This window comes from Nymphalis io, chromosome 19, assembly GCF_905147045.1.
Source record: "Nymphalis io chromosome 19, ilAglIoxx1.1, whole genome shotgun sequence".
Classification (NCBI taxonomy): domain Eukaryota; kingdom Metazoa; phylum Arthropoda; class Insecta; order Lepidoptera; family Nymphalidae; genus Nymphalis; species Nymphalis io.
The window spans coordinates 7,370,021-7,392,639 of record NC_065906.1 but is presented as its reverse complement, the minus strand read 5'-3'; the positions used below and the strand labels follow the sequence as shown (position 1 = coordinate 7,392,639).

Below are 22,619 nucleotides of genomic sequence, written 5' to 3'. Positions count from 1 at the left end.
TCCCAAGGTTGGTGGCGCATTGGCGATGTAAGCGATGGTTAACATTTCTTACAATGCCAATGTCAATGGTCGTTGGTGACCACTTAGCATCAGGTGATCGTCTGCCTACCTATACTATAAAAAATATGTAAATCATTCAATCTTTTTAATTGCATTTTTTAGATAATTTTGGTTTATGGTGAATAATAAACTTATTATTCTAATTATAATGAAGATTGACGAGACAGCGATTTTGAAATGTTACCTGCTTGTACGCCATTACTTTAGTCATGGGTTTTTATATAATTACGCCTGACTAAATGATGATGATTTGAACCTTTTTTTTATAATACAGAATTATTAAATAACAAAAGGTTATTTTTCGTGTCGTTAAAGGAATACTTTTATATTAATGCCAATGTAAAAATATTTTTTGAGTACCGCCTTTGTTTTACGACAGTAACGCTATTGTACGGCCATAAAAGAAAAGTAAGGGCACTCTATATATTAAAATCGAGCTTATTTTCAGCGCTTCGTTATATTATATAGGATTGTTTTCCAGAACAATATGAATAAAATCTCTTTAATATTTACATAGTAGTAATTATCATAGAAACTAGAAGACGTAAATATATACAAGTTCCTTATCACTGATTTATTTAATGTTTGGTTTGAACCATTAAAAAACTATTCAAATATGTTTTTGAAACAACGCTTCTGTCTCATTGAGATCTATATTTTTTTACTATCATGTTTTTTAGTAATTCGTAGAATTCTTGTATCGTTAATATATAAGTGAAACATTCAAAAAGTTGTTGATTATTAAATTGTGTTACCATTTAAAACATTATATGTATAGATAAGTATATTTAGTGTTTTTATAATCTTTATGAACATGAGATTTAATATATTCGATATTTATATATATAAATGTATTAGAATGTAAGAAAAACATAGAACAAAAAAATAAGGATAAGATTTATAGTTCGCAAGCCTTCTGGGACGAACATGTGAGACACGTCCGATACATTATATAATTTAACGGCTCAAGAACCTTATTATCGAGGGAACTAGAGGGTCATAATTCAGTTAGTATCGACACATGTTGGAGCTCACTTATTCCAAGTTACTAATAATCCAATCAACAAACTCACCAAGATTTAAACCATCTTAAAAGAGTAGATGGAATTTGCCCATAAGTAGGACGTGTAACTTTTCTTGAAGGTAATACCTCAAAAACATAGTAAATAATATACTATCCAAAACACTACAATACAATAGAAGATGTAGTGTAAGGTATATAAAATCAAATGTACGTAGAATTTCGTTTCGTAAATGTAGCAAGTTTGTAATGTAGCCCTTCGATTGACATGCAAATAGATTGGACGCAGATATGAAAAAGTTCAAAACGTTTATAATTACATTTTCTATGTTATCGCGTGTGTGGACGATGCTTACTTTTAATTAACTCCAGGTTAAAAGGTTGCATAATGTTATTTAATTATTTGTGTTGTGTAAACTCGACATATTATATTTCCGAATCGAGAACCCTTATCCAAGTGACACGTACCTTTATTATAATAAACATGAAGGCTCTTATGCAATAAAAGCGTATTACTCTTTTCGCTCATTGTACCAGTTACGATCCGACCGCACTCCGTATCCTTTGAGAGATGTTATTATGCGAAATGAAATGGATAACAAATGAATTTTATTCCAACACATTACGATGTTTCTTTCTGTTACAATGTATTCTTTGTTGGAGTTGAATCTATTGTAAGGTAAATATACTTTATTTTTTTGTAACAAACATATTTATTATATTTTAATGTAATACAATTACCAATACTTACATTATTCCCGATTAATATTATAGATGCGAAAGTCTTGTGATTTCTCTCTTTCACGCAGCAACGGATTTATATATGTGTTTTCATAGATATTGTTTATGGTTGGAGGATGACATGGACAAATTTTTATATTGGAAAAACTCGAGGTAGTCCATCTTTAGGTAGAAATAAGTGTCTAATTAATATTTCAATACTTAATGTAAGTGAAACCAAGAACATTGAATAATGCTAATTATTATTTGAGCATCTGACAAAAGAAATAATTCGTAACGTTGCGAAACGTATTGTTTTCGCCACCGTGACCTCGGACGGAAGACGTCAATGAATTGACCTGTTGCTATGCGGGCATTGTGTCTAGTTAATTGAAAGTTGACATCCTATATAGCACCATTGAAGTGTGATTTATATTTCATACTTTGAATAATAGGTTTGTTTATCATTAACAATACGGAAGTTTCGTTTATCATTAAATCGGCGTCTATTACGAAATATGATCGTTTTGGTCAAATGAGAATTTATTCTCTATGCATTGAATTCATGTCATATTATATTACTTACTAATTATAAAACGATATATGTACTACAATTATTCATACAATAATGATATTTTGAATCGAACATTAATTATTAAAAATGCAGTTATTTGATTAACACAAACGGAATATTTATTTAAATTATGGAGTTACAGTTTCTTGTATTGACAAAAGCAACATGGAAAATTTCGTGGTAAATAATATTGTTGACTTTATTCTGTATTAAATAAACAGTTAACAATGTATAATTATATCGTATACTAGTGTCCGCCCGCGGCTTCAATCGCGTGTGATTGGTTCAGGTGTTCGGCAACTTATGTTGTTTTATATTTTCCTGACAATGTCAAAAAATGTCATGTATATATAAGAGAAATACCACTCATCATGAGTTCTCCTAAACTATCCGTCCGATTGACTTGAAATTTGTCACAGAATCTTCCCCGACGTGACGCTCGCTAAGAACAGATTTTACGCGTATCCTATGCAAATGCGATTAGCTAGTGTTATATATAAGCTAAGATTTCATAAAATACGTAATTTTATTTATTAACAAAACTTCAATGGTAACAAAAAATCATATATGAAACAATTATATTCTAATTCACTGTAATTTGGTTGAAAGATAAAATTAAAAATATGAGAAATGATTGCACAATAGACTCGTATCTAAAGATCTTCGGATGTAGGTACGATGCGAGATTCAGAGTTAGAATTGCAGAAAATTATTCGCAATCAAACAGATTGAACTTCCGCTGTGAGACATATCGTTTATATAAAATGCTTTAATATATAGGACTACATAAGCAATTACCGATGTATATATAAATATAATATTACAAGGATATATAGGTATTCTATTAATAATTATTAGCGAATAATGAAAAATACCCTATTGTATTCCAAAATATAATGCGTGAGTGGATCATATCGACATAAGAGAGCGTCATAACGTTTGCTGTCACGGTATACGAGTCGGTGTTTCATCCAAGATAATCCAAAAAAATGTTTCACATCAAAAATTAAACAAAGTCCACTACCAATTAAAGTGATTACGAATCTCCTTGGAGCTACATTAAAACCAACTCTCGGTTCATACCTAAAAAATAATATACATAAAAATTTATGTATATACAGACGAATGCGAAAAAGGAGAAGCTTGTCAATTTTTAAGACGTTTAAAAGGCAATATTCGTCACATAGCAACTTATCTTTAAATGACACATTCGCGCTTGCGACAAGGGGACATTATTTCACATACGATTAGGTAAAGCGATCTTACCCCTAATATGTAACTGTAAGCGAGTCATAATATAAGATAAAGAGGTCGTTCAGGCGGATAATTTAATGATATATGTAAGAAAAAAACATATAAATATTGAAAATTATTAAGCATAAATAATGAAATTATTATTTTAACGGTCCATTACACGAGAACTTTAACTAAAAGAGACGTGAAAGAAAGCTTACAATTAAAAAAAAGTTTTCTTTTTTTTAAACTATTTATTGCAGACATCGAACGCGAAACGACGTGGTAGATCATTTTTTAATATACGGTTCCTGATAATTATTATATAGAGGATAGTTTGTGTATTAGATGTTTGTTATTAAGTCTCATATTACTTCGCTTAGCAGTGAATTATGTCGTGAGATTATTTATATGGTAATCTTTTATTTTACACCGAGCGAAGCAGGCGACTGACGAGTATTAACTACGTTATTAGTATACACGACACAGCAATAGCATCACGTTAAATAAAAAAAGTATAACGAACGATACGAATATAATAATAAGCCTCCGTCCATAAATGGATCCCTATGATGTCTTGAACAAAGAAACTTCCCCGAAAGAACTTTATAAAATATAAAAGCAGACATTTCATAGTACATTAATTTTTGCCTCTGAACTGCCATTACCTAAGTATATTATCGTCTTAGAAAATTATCATCTAACTTTTTGTTAAATTTGTCGATAGCTAACATTATATATCTTCAAACGAGTTATTATATTTATATTATTATATTAGTATATAATAAAAAAATTGCAGCCTCTTTATTTGTATTGTAAGTACCTAGTAATATTTTAATACAAGCATCGTCATTTCGGGGGACCGCAACTTCAAATGAATCGGAACTGATAAAGTTGGTAAGACCTATTTTTCAAGTAGCAAAATAACTGATGATTTGTTTGAAGAAATGCCTAAACAGATCTTCATAATTTATAGCTAAGATCTTAAACACATCAAATTTCAATCGTTTGTGAGCTACGATGCCACAGATACACCTGTTAAACTTATAAATTCCCTCTTTTACGTCGAAGCTAAATCCACACTGAAAGAAATAAAAGCTACTTCTTACATCACCAACGCACCGCCATCGGGCCAACGAGGACTAGAAACCTAAGGTGTTTTACGAGGAGAGGTACAAGTCTACGGCATGGTAAGCGTGTCATGTACGGAAGCTTAGATAAAAGCTTTTAAGATTGCCAACATTACCTCAGCTTAGGAGACGGGTGCGATGCGCGTTTCGAATATTAAATTATTAACAACAACAATTTAGGGAATTGCGAACAATGGTATGATTTCACGCTGAAGTAACGCTGTAATTATAATTGCGCTGCAATTGTATTCATTTAATTTGTCGACGAAATAAGTTGAAATGAACGCTTATTTCAAGTGGTTTTATTAATTACCTATTTATGTTGGATAAATTTGTAGTTTATTTATATAGTTTTTGTTGGATAAATTTGTTTATATTTGAATAGAAATTATCTCGCGAGATACAAGTTAGTTGGTTTTATGGAAAAGTTATACGTTTCAACTTAATAAATTATATGAACACTTTAATGATACGTATTAAAATAAACATTAAATTACGTCATATATTTATTTTTATAAATCCTAATATCCACAGAGCCGAGTCTTAAACGATTATCGCGGATTCAAATCAAGGTAAGCACTAGTGAATTTTAACGCGCTTAAATGTACTGCCCCTCAAACGCTAGCGAAGCCGCGGGCTGAAACTAATTATTAATATCTTCTTTCTTGCTTTTTATCGTACCGTACCGTAACAGCCTGTGAATGTCCCTCTGCTAGGCTAAAGGCCACCTCTCCTCTTTTTGAGGCGAAGGTTTGAAGCTTATTCCACCACGCTGCTCCAATGCGGGTTGGTAGAACACACATGTGGCTGAATTTCAGTGAAATTAAACACATGCAGGTTTCCTCACGATGTTTTCCTTCACCGTAAAGCACGAGATGAATTATAATCACAAATTAAGCACATGAAAATTCAGTGGTGCTTGCCCGGGTTTGAACACACGATCATCGGTTAAGATTCACAGATTCAGGTTTTTTTTTCTTGGGGGTCCTGGTCTCCTCGGTAAGTCGTAAATACGTGTCAAAACGTAGTTACGACATGAGATGATTTCACTTTGACCAAGTCTTGCTTTTAATAGGTACTTAATTCATTGTTTTATTTGCTAAGTATAGTACATAATTTAATTTAAGAGTTTATTGATTTTAGGATTGTATACATTTTTAAAATATTATGTATAATCAGATAATTGTTTGATTTCATTAAATAAATGAACTATTTGTAGCTCTAATTAAAAATCTTTACAGAAACGTTTTGAGTAAAACATAATTATGAAGCAATGTCCTTATCTTGTATATATATATATATATATTTCTTTAGACGTTTGTTCGATTTAAAACACGTACAAAATAAACAAAACAATGTTACATCATACGAGAACAAAAATATTTTTATATATTATCTAAATTTTATCATCCATTTGAAACCAATGTTTATAAACAACTAAACGAAAATAAAGTATTTCAGTATTTTGAGAAATCATTCTGTAGTAATGCAGACTCCAAATTTGCGTGAAACAACACGAACTAATTTGAATGGTTTTGTCAACGCGTTCGCATGTTTTATGCACGTTCGCACTTTGTATTTCGTTGCGACTCGGTATGTGAAGCTAACTTGAATAAAAAAGCTATTACACACGCAGCTTTTTAAACATCTGTAGCCAAACCGTGCAACGACACGGATATATTCTAAAAAAATTGAGCTCTAAAACTGAAGATGTAAATTATTGCGAGATTGGAGGAGTATGGCTATACGCTAAATAAACAGGAAAATCATGACATGAATTCAAGATGTAAGAGTGTGGAATCCGCCTAATATAGCCGAAGATACCTACTTTGCTAATTAAATTTGACTTTGTTATTCAAAATCTATATATCGCTTTATCGTGATTTTTCAAATGTATGACAACTCTCAAGTCATTGTTTTTACAATGATGACAAATTTACGTAACCTCATTATGGCACGTGTAAGTTGTTTATGGAATAATATCTTAAAACCTAAATTGATATTTGTGGCTAATTGCCAAGAGTAAAAACGCATCCGGCTTCTATATAAATAATGATTTCACATTACTCGGCGCTATCGAATGATGTATTGTTGTAAATAATATGGGTTATACCAAATAATAAAACCATTTTGTCTTATTTTATATACCAACAACATTATATTTAAATTTTAAGATGGTTGTTTAAAACACATTTGTTTTTAATACATGCTGTTTTATTCTACTGATAAAAAACGATACTTTTAAACAAATCAACGAATCCTAGAAAACAAATGATAAGCGAACCTTGACTATTTTTTTATCTATTACATTTATCACAGTTTATCTGGAATTTATAGCTTTAGGCAGGTTCAAAATGGTACATATATGAAGTCTATTTGCTATGTACTAATAATATATATATATATATTAACCGGTAAAACAATCCGCTCAATATTTGACGGAGTCGTTGATTCAATTAACATTATGATGTATGAATAACAATTATAATATATAACCCAAAAACAACAACGAGTTGTTATGTCATTATTTACGCAACACTTGCGATAGATCAAATAATAACGCACACATAAAAATCGTTAAATGATTGATTGTAATTTGTTAGATATTTAGCTGCTGATCCTATCCTTAGATAATATTTGCTTTAAGCCGATTACAAAATACTCGGAACAATAGAAATGATAACGCTGCCTGCCATCTATTTGGTCTACATTGTACTAAATATAGACGCTATGACTGATGTCGTAAGAGAAAAAAGTTCCAAACGCGTGATAGAGATGGCGCTAATATTAAATATTGTTATATTTACCTCCATTTACTTAAGTATTATATTTTACCAATATAAAAAAAAACATGACGTAATAGTGATATAAAATAATATTTATTTATACAAAATATAATATAAGTATAAAATTTATTTGGCTTTTTACACACCTTAGTTAAATATTTGGTACAAATAATACTTTTCGATGCTTAAATAAATATTTTAAATGAATATATTGTTTGATAAAACCAATATAACTTACATATCAACAAAATATAATTGTACTCACATGATTTGAACTGCTGAGCCAAAGCCGCACTGTCGCCTGCGTGGTGGTAATCGTATAAGGAACGACCGACCAATTCTTCCGTATCGTAGCCCAGCGTGTTCGTTAAACTGCAACAAGAAAAAAACACTTTAATTATTTAAATGTTTCGAAGTTAATTCATATGGTAATTCCAAAACACAGGAAATGCTGTTAAATTTGATAATCTGTTATCCTGGTCCACTTTATATTTTATGCAGCAGATCTATCTGGTTAGATCCGGCAATCGTACATTAGCAGAACTAAAAAAACGCATAAATACGAGGAAATTGATACAAGCTTCAATTATTTTTATAAATTCATATTTATAAAATTATTTTTACTAGTCCGTTAATTAATTCTAATAACATGAACACCGTTCATTATTTGGAAATTCTTATTAGGTAACTTTAAAAAGAAATGTAAGTAGTTATATTCATTAGTATTTGGTTCATTGTTATTAAAATTCAACGAAATGTTTTATATAAAGATATAAAAGGAAATAAAAATATATCCAAATTCGCTTTATCATTATATATTATAAATACTTGTTTTCATAATATGAAAATAATAGCAATGTATTGAAGGAACATAAAAAGATCCCATGATGATATCAAAGGTCACCCCCAATGTGACCTGGTCTTAATATTTGTTTAGGTTATGTTTACCGGTATCTGCAGTTAACCTTGAATGACCTATTGGCGTATCAATTACTTTTCATGGGCATTGAAATAAATATATCATTATAAATATATAATTCAATTTTAAACTAAGATTCCAATAACCATATGTTTCTAACGTGAACTCTGCGAAATCTACTTACGGTTAAATTTAAAAAACCCGCCATCACCGCCAAATTAGTTAACAAACTCTTAGATATTATTTCTCGTGCCACAATTATTAATCACCACAAATAATCACAAAACACAACACTTCCTAAAGCATCACAACACATCCAAGATCCGTTCTTTATCATGTACCGAATACAAAAGCACAAAACCGCGAAATCGTATCATGTTTAACCTACAAAATACATTTGAAGGTGATATTTTTGTTGATATTATACTACCAAGTAAAGTAAAACGATCTGAAGGTCGAAACATAGCGATCAGACTAGTACCTAAATTTTGCCAGGTAATAATTGAACTCTATTGTTGTTCAGCGCCATCTTTTAGCGTGGTTTTGAACTATGTAGACTCGGATAAAGGCGGTTTGTTTTCTTAACAAGTTGAAAATAACTTTTGGATTCATTGACCAATGAGGTGTAGATTTTTATTCATACACATATATATTAGGTTTTTGAATATAACACTAAATATATCTGTATTTAGTGTAATATAAATGTATTTAGTGTTAATATTTTTTGCTATTAAAAATAAATAAAACAATAGTTATTACATTTAAGCCACACTTAAGCAGATAGACATGTTTTTTGGTTAATTATTATTTGGGTTTTTTATTATGGTTTTGTTTGATTACTTGTCATTATGTGATATTTCCATATATTCAATATTGTTATTCTTTGCATGGTAAATTTTATATTATTGTTATATTTATATCTTCATTTATGCCTATAAGTAATATTGTTATGGATAACAATTTATATTTTTGAATAATATTTAAGAATGTCTTGTTTAAATAGAAATTCATATACTTGCCGATTCTGTTGTAAAATTCTCTAAGCTAAATTGAAAGAAATAATAAGTTTGATCGCTTTTTTCACACAATACAGATCGCATATTCAAAAACAAACCGTTATTAATCGAAAACATACAATTTAACAAAAGTGTAAAGGTAAAAAAAATGCAAACGACTTTTCCCAATCAAAAAATTAGACGAATGGGCATGACAACGTGATCCATGTTATTATTTTGAAATCATATTAACGAAAACTGTATTCATCTTTAACAATATAATAATTCAAATTTATTTTTAAAATAAACGGTCGAAGGTTCGATTTTAGTTTAAATTTCGTTCAAAAGAGCCGAGATGGCCCAGTGGTAAGAACATGTGAATCTTAACCGATGATCGTGGGTTCAAACCCGGGCAAGCACCACTGAATTTTCATGTGCTGAATTTGTGTTTATAATTCATCTCGTGCTTTACGGTGAAGGAAAACATCGTGAGGAAACCTGCATGTGTCTAATTTCACTGAAATTCTGCCACATGTGTATTCCACCAACCCGCATTGGAGCAGCGTGGTGGAATAAGCTCCAAACCTTCTCTTCAAAAAGAGGAGAGGAGGCCTTTAGCCCAGCAGTGGGACATTCACAGGCTGTTACGTTTTTACGTTCGTTCAAAAAGCGTGTTTTATTCAGACTTTTTTTTTAATATGAATATATTATAAAGTACACTTATTGAAATAAATAAAATACTTTATAACTTACCACTCATCAGTGTCCGTGAACTTCATATCCAAGTTGTGTTTTGTCAAGAAGGTCATACTATTGAGTGGCACTTCGATATTAGAAGGATGAGGTATCGGCCGACCGACGGCCACAAGGGCGCCGGACTTGGAGTACTTCTTGATATCATTGCTTTTCTTTTCATCCTCTGAATCAGTATTACGTTCGTACTCCTTGGCTTTTTCTTCGGACGAGGTTAGCATATGACCGGTGACGTGGATCACCTGTTGAATAAAAATATTTTATTAGAAACTTTTGAATTATTGAAACTGCTTAAACAATTTTATTTCGTAGCGTTATAATTATTTATTTATTTTGAAAAATTAATAAATATCATAAACAATATACAAGAAAGTAACAAAAATAGTATTAAACGGTGTTGTAGCTACTAACGCCCTCGAATTCGACAGCACATTTATTTGACATTTGTTCATTGTAAGCAGCCAATGGGTCATTGAGAACCTGGCTTTTTGGGCCAGTCAGGAAGAACCCTCGCTCTTTCTCTCATTGTAAGCATAAAATATAATTTTATTTAACAAAAATATAAAATTCACAAACACATTATTTTTTATATATACCTAAATAAAATTTATAAAGTATATAATAAGGAGGGGAAGGAAATAAAAGTTAGATCAATGTTATATTAATAGTTTAAATAATAACTCATCTTCATTATATACCAATTTATATAATAATAATTGTATTCGTGTTAGTTTGACTTTATTTTTACAAAATAAATATGAATTTCTTTCTAGTATAGCTTTTAAGGCTGCAGATCTATGCTTTTGGTTTTCTTTATAGATAAATACTCATTAACAGAACTTAGCAGAAAGTTATTTAACAGCTTTTACAGTACATTGAAATCCTGCCACATGTGTATTCTACCAACCCGCATTGGAGCAGCGTGGTGGAATAAGCTCCAAACCTTCTCCTCAAAAGGGAGAGGAGGCCTTAGCCCAGCAGTGGGACATTAACAGGCTGTTACTGTACTGTTACTGTTACAGTGCAGTTCCTGGGAAAGCATGTAGAGGCATTGGTTCTGCGCCTGAAGTCTCCAATCACCATCAGATTAGAATGCACCTAGCCTCCGTTGAGATTGGGCACCGCGATATAAGGCGGTCAGAAAGAAAATTTAAAATAGCATTAAATATGTCTTTGTATATGTTTCTTTTTTTCTATTACTAATAATAATAATAAAAACATATGTTTAAAAAAGATTTATTAAATTACGATGACTGTTAAAGTCACATACACATTGGTATACCTACAATAACGATGTAATATATCAATGTCAATAATAGTTTTAAATATATACGTTGAAAATTGCTTCAAATTATCTTAGTAATTGTAGTAATTGCTCGGTCGTTAGGAAAATCGCTTTGAAGTTACTAGAATAGCACAATAGACATATTGTAAACAAGTATACATATATATATATATATATATATATATATATATATATATATATATATATATATATTTAAGATTGTTCGTGGCTTCGTTGCATTTTAAAATAAATTAATATTTACAAATTACATTAATTACTAATACACGTTTTCTTTGTGATAAAGACGTAATTAAGTTTATTATACTAATCAACAAAAATTCAAGCAAGTGCAATCAAGTATAATATAAAACGATTCCATTAAACTACAAAAGAACATTCTTCCCGACTGTACTGGCCGTCGTCGCGTTTGGACTCTACTACCACTTACCATCAGGTGGAGTAGTCATTTGCCCTTCCGGCGAATATAAAAAAAAAAAATGTTCCGATGAGAACTTCGCCGACAATAACGCCATTATTTCGCGAATCCATAATGAAATGATATATATATTATGAATATCATAAATTTTAACTAATGATATCGCGTATATTCAACTTGTTTATTTGTCTTTACGTCATTTGGTGGAAAAGAGTAACTACTGAATTTCTTACCATCCGAGTTTATATTACGGTATAATCCTTATTGTATATCAATTTTATATAATCCTGTAAGATAACCATCAATAATGTTTGTAAAAGTCTACTTTAATTTTCATTGTAACAAAATGTGAATAAAAATATGCACTATTTTTTCAAATTAAATCATATAATATTGTAAGCTTTTGTTATAGGGATACTATAATTATCTATTCTAGGGATCTAAATAAATATGTATAAGTGTAAAAAAAACTAGGAAGTTATATAAAATTTCATTGTTCCCTTGTTAATGAAGATTATAAGTAGGCACAGGCCTCGATAACAACGCTAAATATTTTAAACGAGTTTAAACAAAAGAGAATTATTGTGTTTCTAATGTCTTAAATAGTAGCACGAGTTAAGCATGTATAGAATTACAAGTAGCTATAATGAGCATTGTTGTAACATAAAACGCAAATGTACGATACACTTGGTAACATTGTTTAGTGTAATCTGTTTTTCTTACTATATATTTACTTAAAGAAATTGTATTATTACATTATTCATTTTTAATTAATAAATAAATTTGAATACAACTTATGTCATTTATTGTAAAAAAAAAAAATGTTATGGCGTCTGTACTACTATGTAAGAAGAATTATTTAAGTCAGTTATGTAATCTATAAGTGTTTGTTTGTATTTTATTGTAAATCTCAGAAACTAGTAAAACAATTTAGACAAAAACCGCATTATTCCTTTTATATTTCGGTTGGATATCTATATATTTATTTTCGTCTTACTTATCTATATAAAGTGTATACATATATGAAATAATACATTAATTATTATTATTACAACTATTGTAATTGCATTGTTCGCTGAATCGCCTCAGGGTAAAATAATGTGTGGTGATGACAAATCAAATTCGTATCCATAATAATTGCATGAACAACATATTTTAGCTTATGTCTTACATACCTATGTATATGCATATAAGTTTTTTTTTAAATTATTACAAAGAGATTATTTTCACTCGTAATAAAGCTTTAGTTTGATTTTAGTTTAGTTGGTCATGTTGTTAGATTAGTAGTGTATTATTTGTATCAAACTCAAAGGGATAAGGCATTGTTTCTCTTTATTACAGGTTATTCAGTAGGCTATCTACGAGGACAGTATTTCAACCAGTTAGTGAACATTTCCCTCAAGCGTTTATTAAAAAACAAAGTCACCCCGCCGCGTCTGTTTGTCTGAACGCCATAAAGTCAAAAACGAACGGATTTTCATACAGTTTTTACAAATGGATTGATTGATTCACGGGGTAGGCTTTGTGTAAATCAGTTGAAATATGACGATGATTGTTGAAGATGTCGGACGAAATCATGCGGAGTGCGCCGCGTAACCAATAGTTACAGTATGTATTACGATATAAATACAAACAAACTATGTAACCGTTAATTTTCTTCATTTTATTTGTATTGTATAATAAAAATACTAATAAATCGAAATTATTATAATTTCAACCTCATACCACAGGTTTTAAACAAAATCTTTAATCATATAAATAATTCGATGACGTCATATCTGTATCTTCGTATTAAAAAAAAAATCTCGACAATTTAATTGTTGACTATCTCGAAATGGTCTTCTTACGTAATGTGGTCAAGGATCATGTCTTAAATGTGAATGCGATTTTCATTATATGATGATTTGCGTTGTCGAAATATAATAAACATTCATTCATTGGATAGAACTCGTGTTCAATTTCGGGCAAGAACCACATACGACCGAATTTAATAATAAATAATCAATCTTATCTAGTTTTAAGAGCTGATATTTGATCTAGTGTGCCAATCAATCTGTGGATACATGTATCTTTTTTATAACAAGATATCTTTGGATTTCGGATCGTTGAGTTATTCGAAATTATATATGTATATTCTATACATGCTTAACTCGTGCTACTATTTAAGAAGGAAGCAGGAATTAGAGAAAATAATTCATGAGAGCACTCGCTGATACAGTCGATGGAAAGCGCTCAGCGCTGCTATCTCTCGAAGCAATTGTAAAGGTTCGAGGATGTATGTGACCTTTACGTCGCCAACAACTAAACTTCAGATTACATAATCTGTACAAAAACCTATCGGTCGATTTGCATAAACGAAAATAAACTATTTCGCGTACCTTTGTTTCTAAATATATTATTATTAATTGTTATACTAGTTTTTAATAGAAGCTTTTAGACATTTAAACGCATGTACTCAATAATCAAGGCAAGATAAGAGTAAAAGACAAAGTAGTTAGTTGAATAACGTCATTCGTGTTTCTTAGGACAAATTTAGGATATTTTTTTGTATTCATTTGTAATAACATTTGTATTTACTTACTTGAAATTAAGACCGATGACATTAGTTATTAGTAACACTTATGTTAAAGATAGCCCATATACCGGTGATCTAGTAAGGCTTAATTTTTTTTAATATACTTCTTAATTTTTAAACATAAGAGATTCTTTATTCAAATCATTTTCATATAATACCTTATAAGAAGCAGACTTTAGATGAACATTCCTCCCCTTGCTGGTAAGAGTGCACTTAAGGCGTAGCAGCAAGTCCCGCTTGCCGTCGTTGCCTGCACGTAATGCTTCACGTATCTCATCGTGGTCGCATGGGTGGCTGAACTCGAAAACGCTTTGACCCATTATCTCCATCTGTAAAATATAATGTATTTTTTTTTAAATATGTATAAAGGTAACTTATATTCAGCTCAAAAATAACTATGAAGCAATGTATTAAACATAGCTATTGGAAGTGGGTATTATAATTAAATAAGTTATATTTTATACATCATTTTAATAAAGCAATATTAAAAATACAGTTTTATAAAATACGCCCTTACTTATAAGCGTTGCTCAGCGATAGATTAGTTAAACAGTGATTTCTCTCTTTCCATCATTATTGATTTCATATTCGAAAGAAGAAGACACGGTTTTATTTAACTGATCACCCGCAAAACAACGTCTGTGAGGCTGACAGATTAAAAAAAAATATATTCGATGATATTTTAAATATCGAAAAACACTGTTTCCTTGCTCTCTTATGAAGTTTATACATTTAGCAGAAATTTAACACAAGGCTATTAGGAAACTAGTCAGTGTGAGTATTGTATTTATATCAAAGTCAAATAATTAAAATTTATTGTCTGGCATTACAGTCAAAATGCTACAAATGTATCACCGATGTGACCGACTACAGGAAATCAGTATTAAAATTGAAATTATGTTAAGATATTATATTTCGTATTATTTCTATCGATGGAATTGATATTTATAACTAAATTGAGTCCAGTCAAATTGAAAATAGAATCGATTCGAATAATAAATAATAAAAAGAGAAGGCCTTCATGAGAATGGGAGGTTATTTTATTTTAGTAACGTAGATACAAAATAGTTTTGCACACATTGATCACGCAGCAGCGTGGTAGCACTTTAACGATAATAAAAACAGCGATTCACTTAGCTTTAATTAAATTACGATATTTTCGAGGATTCTTTAATAAAAATAAAAAACAAATTGAACTTTCAGCGTGAAAACATTTTTATGGCATATTCTGAAGCAAACTAATTAGTACATACTTGCGATATATGTAAAAATTGATATTCGGAATTAACACTTCTTGATAGATAAATACAAAACAAAAAAATCTTTGTTATTTCCTTGTAAAAATTTGCAAATATCAAAATTATAGAAATCATTTCATTTCAAGAATCAATAATTGAAACATGTTCTTAATTTGTTACAGCAGTTTTATCTGTAAGAACACACTTCAGTATTCACTCGTAAATTTTGATAACAGACTTATGGTAAATTACTATTTTGATACGTGTATTCTAGAAATGTTATAATAATTATTATTGTCAATGTCGAATAACACTTTATGACATTTCACGAGCGTTTTCTGCGGTCAAAAGTTTAAATTAGTCCGATTTGGTTAATTGTTAGACACGCGCGTGGCTGAATGCGCGACTAGTAATTTATTATCTATGCAACTGATAGCCACTTCCTTAACGTGCAACTTGACGAGCGTCTTGTTTGTCCAGTCTAGATTGTCAGTAAGGTTAACCAAGTTTAAATGAAGATAATCTCTATCATACATGGCGTTGCTCAAAATCCTGTGATAGCCGTAAATCACCCATAAAAGTACCTAAGTGACCGAGCCTTAGACATGCTTATTCAGATTTAGGGCCGCTATATCCACCGGGGTATTTAAGTTCAATTAATAAAAGTAGTTTAAAATATAACCATTTTTCAAGACGGCTTTTACCCAGTGGAATATTTACGAGATGTATTTCACTATTTTTATAATAATAATAATTATAAAATACTGTATTTATAAAATTGATGTTCAAGATAATTGGGGGTTAAACTCACACTGAAATGGATACAACTACAAGTTTTATAGAATTCAAATTATAATTCGCTATTTGAAATTAAGAAATTGATTATATTTAACTACTGTTTTATAAACATATACAATGCGCTTAAATAGACTTTGAATTTTTTTTGCATTATTTTTGCATAAATTGCATTAGATGAAATTTGATACAAAAATTTTGCCTAGCATAGAAAAATACTTTGCAATGCGCGACAAATTAAAATTGTATAATAATATAATGTGCCAATTATTAATGAGTATAATGCTGAAGAATAAGTTTTAGAGCCTCATAATGTATGTTTTATGTTCACAATATCCCTGTATTCTTCGAAATCATCAAAATAAATCTGGATTTTCCGCGTCGAACATATTCAATGACGTATATTACATTATTAGAATGCAACGAGCATTGATCGATTTGCTGCATTGAATTTGAAGACCTTATTAATATATTAGAATACATTTTTAAGCTTATTTGTGACATTTGTATTGTTACAATGACAAAGTACCATTATGTCTTTACAAGTTTTCGTTCGCGGCTTCGTCCACGTTTTTTCAGGTGTAAGTAATAAAATAGTATGCATTCATAGCCTATGTTCTTCTTTCTGGTTCAAGCTTGCTTCATATCAAATTTCATTGAAATTGCTTTAGTGGTTTAGCGGTAAAAGCGTAACAGATAGACAGAGTTACTTTCGCGTTTAATATTTGTATAGATTTATTATAGAACTACCAACAAAAGTAACTTATATAGAGATATATAACCAATAATTGTGAAATCTATTAATTGAACTTTTAATTACAGGTAATTACAGCATGCCTAATATTTCAGTAACATAAAAAACAAAAAAATAAAAAACATTCAAGAGATTACTACGTTTTAATTACATTTATATCATTAAATATGTAAGATGTTATATATTATTCAGAAATAAATTTAAATTATAATATCAAAAGTTTGGTGAGATTGTAGGAAACAATATGATCAAAATTGTAATAACACAATTCGTTATAATGATAATAAAATAAATATACTTGTTATGAAGCAAACTTGAACCTTAATAAAGGAGGCTACTTTTTATAATAAACATATTTTTTATAATAATGCAAGACTTTCGGTTTGTAAGATAAAGGTGCCTAAAGACAGGTCAGAGTATTATTGTTCATTTTTATTTAAAGTCAATCGTATAGAATAATTTTAAATTTAGAATGTTCTGAAAGTAATTTTTTTTTTATTGTAAGAAAACGAAATTGTAATCGGTTGAGTATAAAAGCTGATGTTTGAAAGAAATTTGATGTTTATCGGATCGATTAAATCTTGACGTTGAGACAACCTCATTGAATGGAAAAACTCCAAATTGATAATAATCAGACGCTATAACAATCGTCGTATCCGAGACGATATTCTTCGTATGACTTATTGATTCTCAAAGGTGTGCTAAATGCAATTTAAGATTTGAAAGCGATTTTTGCAGAATACATGAATATTCTTGGGATATTTCTATGGATGTTAATAAATTCTAATTGGATATAGGAACTTATAAGGACGTCTCTTTATTTTTAGTTATTTTTCATTCATCATTGTCAAAATGACATCATTTTCGTTCTCTGAAATTCAGCCTGGTGGAATAAGTGCCACACTTTCTTCAAGCCCTTGTCGAGTAGTAGGATATGTTTAGGCTTTTACTTACTTACTATAGACTATTTTGTTTTAATATTTGGCTCATTGGTCTATTAACTAGGTTATATGGTTTCAGAAAACGAGAGAAAATCGCAATAGAATTGCGAGCATTGGCTGCTTCCCAAACTAAAGACTGTAATAAATCGATCGAATCAACTCCTTACCTGGGAGACGCCGAGGTGTTCCGCAATATTTTCACTGCAGTATACAATGTCGCCTTGTTGTGATATAACTAGTACGAAGCCATCCAACGCCTTCATATAAGAGAGCTCGGATTGTACTTCTTCTAGACCTTTAGGACTTTGCAGTTTTGGTGCCTCTTTGTCTTCGGGAACTGGAAGAAAAAACAACGGTTTTTGAGCATTGCTTTGGTCACGTCAAGTATACACTTGAATTAATATGACTTGATTTAGTCTATATCTCTAATTCACTTTTGTTACTTCTCCTACACAATTGTATAAAATCAACATTATATTTTACGTTGATTACCAATTAACGAATGAATAATACAAGATATGTTTTATACAGTCTAACTAAACGATTGCTTAAACATATACAAGTGAATACATATTTGTTTAGTTATAAAATAGGTCATAGTAGCTTCAAAGGAATGATCCTTTCTATTTTCGACTTCGATATTATGTAAGTACATATGAATGTTCAACTTATTCATTTGATGCACGCGCTCATACGGACTTGGATTTCGTTGTTACATATTGTGTAATGGTTGTTAATAGGTAAACGTTCTGAAAAAGTGCTGTAATGTAAAAAGTAAGATAACCACCACTTGGCACCAAGAAGTGACAGATTTTCATCTGACATTCGGTTTCCCTCACCGCCAAGCGCGACATGAATTATTTAAAACAATTTAGCACATGACGAATCCGTGCTGCTTATCCTGGTTCGAACCCGCAATCTTTTTCCACCAAGCGGTATCGCGATATGTAATTCGAATAGAGCTATTATATAAGTTACTTTATTATACAGCAGTTATATATCAATATAAAAAAATATTGCAATTTTATTACATGTATAGGATATAAACTTAGCAAAACGCTTGACAATTTTAAGGTTCTAAAATTGTCTGTTTATAGTGTTTTAATGGATTTTAAACTACCAGATAAATAGCATAGTAAACACTATAAAAATATTACAAGTATTATATGTAGGGACCATATATGAAAGTCTGTCGTGGTGTTTTCGTTTTTCTGTATCAGTATTATTATTTTTTTTATAATGGTACTATTTTATATTCTAGTCAGGAACTATATACAAAAACACATCAAACAACTACATAATAAGTACGCACATAAGCCGTTTGAATAACGTTGTTATAAATTAATAAAACGATCAATTATTTAGTCCTGACGACAATGTGGTAGAGTTTGCATTATAAAATGTCGATGTGACGCGTGCCAAAGTTCCAAATAAATCGGAAGTTGCGGTTGAGGAAACTATAGACTTAACTAACGATGTCATAACTTTATAACAAGCGTTTTATTATTTTTTTTTTAATTGTTTATATTTTAATAAATTATCAAGTCTAATAAATATTTTTAAAATATAATTTCTATACAAATATTATCATTAACAGTGTGCAAAATTTCGGAATATGTTAACAGATGAAATTGCACACAAACATGTAAAATATAATAATTAAAGGTATGTCAAATAAGTACAAGAGAGAGGAGTTTTTTTTTTTAAATGCCCCGGGATGGCAAATGACTCTACTCCACCTGATGGTAAGTGGTAGTAGAGTCCAAACGCGACGACGGCCAGTACAGTCGGGAAGAATGTTCTGTACTAGCCGTCCCCGCCTTGCCGGTCCGCAAGATGCCTCTTCACGCCTCGTTTGAAGGAACCCGGGTTGTAAGAGGAGGGGAACACGTGAGCTGGTAAGGAATTCCATTCTTTGGTAGTGCGGCAAAGAAAGGAGTTGCCAAATTTCTTTGTGCGCGATGGAATTGATGTCACAGTTAGGCGGTGACATCGAGAACCAGCTCGCGTGGACTTAAGAAGGAAGGGGGAAGCAGGAATCAGAGAGAATAATTCCTCAGAGCACTCGCCGTGATACAGACGATAGAAAGCGCTCAGTGCTGCTATCTCGCGACGCAATTGTAAAGGTTCAAGGGTGTTTGTGACCTTTACGTCGCCAATAATGCGTACTGCACGTCGCTGCAACCGGTCCAAGGCCTCCATTAGGTACTTAGCGGAGCCATCCCAAAGGTGCGAGCAATATTCAACGCAAGACCGTACCTGTGTTTTGTATAACAGGCACAGTTGTTGTGGCGTGAAAAAACGCCGCACCTTGTTCAGAACTCCGAGTTTTCGTGAAGCTGTTTTTATAATAGCCTCGATGTAATCCCTTGGACTAAGGTCGCAGCGAACGTCCATCCCCAGCATGGCGATTTTGCTTTGTATCATCAGCGGTGTGCCACAGAGGGAGGGATGAGGGTAAAATGGTGACTTTTTCGCTGTGAGAGCGCACACCTGTGTTTTCTTGGCATTAAACTCAACAAGATTATCAGAACCCCATTTGGCGATGAGCTCTAATGTCCTATCGAGTTCAATGACAAGATTCTCCCGCCTCTCCTCAGTTTCCGCCCGCCCAGCCACTGCGCGTCCGTGGTATCCACCATGCACTGTACTATCATCTGCATAGCAATGTATGTTCCCAAGAGAGAGCATATCATTGATATGCAAAAGAAAGAGTGTGGGAGATAGCACAGATTCCTGGGGGACCCCAGCATTCACTACATAGAATTGTGAAGCGCAACCATCTACTAAAACACGAAGGCTACGCTTGTGTAGGAAGCTGGCAATCCAGGTGCATAGCTGAGCAGGCAGACCATATGCCGGTAGCTTGGAGAGAAGACTTCTGTGCCAGACCCTGTCGAAAGCCTTGGAGATATCGAGGCTGACAGCCAACGATTCTCCATGCTTGTCGATAGCTTCACCCCAGAGGTGCGTTACGTACGCTAGAAGATCACCTGTGGACCGTTTTGGTCGAAACCCGTACTGACGATCATTAATTAGACAGTGATCTTCTAGGTAATGGATCAGTTGGTTGTTTAAAATCCGTTCCATCACCTTACAAAGTACTGAGGTGATAGCTATTGGCCGATAATTTGCCGGGTTAGACCGATCCACTTTTTTGGGAACCTCTTGCACATTAGCTCTTCTCCAAGCCTCCGGCACACATCCCGGAGAGAGAGAAAGTTGTAACATGCGCGTTAACACAGGAGACAGCTCCGCCGCGCACTTCTTCAGCACAATGGCTGGTATTCCATCGGGACCACTAGCTTTCCGTATATCGAGTGATTGCAGCTCCGCACGCACATCACGTTGCCTGATTTTGATGTCAGGCATTGTGTGGCCACATGAAGGTATTGTTGGTGGCTGCGCACTACAATCATCGATCACAGAGTTGTCGGCAAAGAGTTTAACCAGGAGGTCGGCTTTCTCCTGCGGACTGTGAGCTAGCGATCCGTCCGGATTTCTGAGCGGTGGCAGCGAAGGTTGGCAGAAATTGTTTTGCACAGACTTGGTCAGACGCCAGAAGCTACGGGAGCCCCTAGGATGCGAAATAAGGTCATGACCAATCTGTACAATGAGCTGTGCATCCGCTCTCGTGTATGCCTTCCTACAGGACTTGGAATTTTTATTGTAAAACCTTTTAGCGTTCTGTCGTCTAACTGTATTGTAAATACACAATACAGTTCGACGAAATTTTACTTTAACTGCAAAGATTACAATTAAAGAATACAAAACATTACGTATTCGAAGGCGTGTCTGCGATTATATTGATAATTGCTAACTTATTGCCATTTATTACTTGATTATCCTGTAAATTATTAATAAATTTTACAAACAGAATTAGAGTAATTTATATTTTAAATAATAATTTGTAAGGTACTTGTATTATATGAGGTAAATGTAATTAGTAAACACGATGAAATAAGCGAATAAGGCGCCTAAATTCTGTCCATCGTTATGTTTAATAGAACAAATGCGTCATGATACCGCTTTGTGCCATAAATTATTCGTCAAGTCCATGCGAATTATATGAAGTACTACAACTGCAAATTGTATGTTCCACGGACAGACAGCATGATTAAAAAAGTAATACATATAGTATATTACTTTTATAGGTTATTATACGAATATTATACCTAATATTGAATACGTCACTTGATTTAATGACGTCAGAGTGTTATATTATTGCGATTGTCAAAACTGATATTTTTATTAGTTAATAATAGTCCATATTTAGCTGATATTTACAAAAAAAATGCTGCTAGTTGCTATCTTTAAATGATTGATAAAAATAATGACTATATAATATATCGTCATTTTATCCAGTTAAATCTCTAAATATTTACATGCGCTAATGATTATACA

The 22,619-nt window shown here is 31.7% G+C and overlaps 2 protein-coding genes across 6 annotated transcripts in view; one reads left to right on the top strand and one right to left on the bottom strand.

The window, feature by feature from the left end:
• The window catches only part of LOC126775947 (hemicentin-1-like), a 229,835-nt gene that overhangs the window by 6,901 nt on the left and 200,315 nt on the right, over positions 1-22,619 (top strand). The gene's annotated exons all lie outside the window — the stretch shown is intronic.
• Positions 1-22,619, bottom strand: part of LOC126775940 (hypoxia-inducible factor 1-alpha-like) — a 91,454-nt gene that overhangs the window by 40,672 nt on the left and 28,163 nt on the right. For all 5 annotated transcript variants that reach the window (XM_050498142.1, XM_050498143.1, XM_050498139.1 and 2 more), the window contains exons 3-6: positions 18,383-18,552; positions 14,646-14,816; positions 10,192-10,433; positions 7,790-7,896 (exon numbers count right to left, since the gene is read on the bottom strand). In XM_050498142.1, coding sequence (XP_050354099.1) covers positions 7,790-7,896; positions 10,192-10,433; positions 14,646-14,816; positions 18,383-18,552 — 690 coding nt within the window. The remainder of the gene's footprint in view (positions 1-7,789; positions 7,897-10,191; positions 10,434-14,645; positions 14,817-18,382; positions 18,553-22,619) is intronic.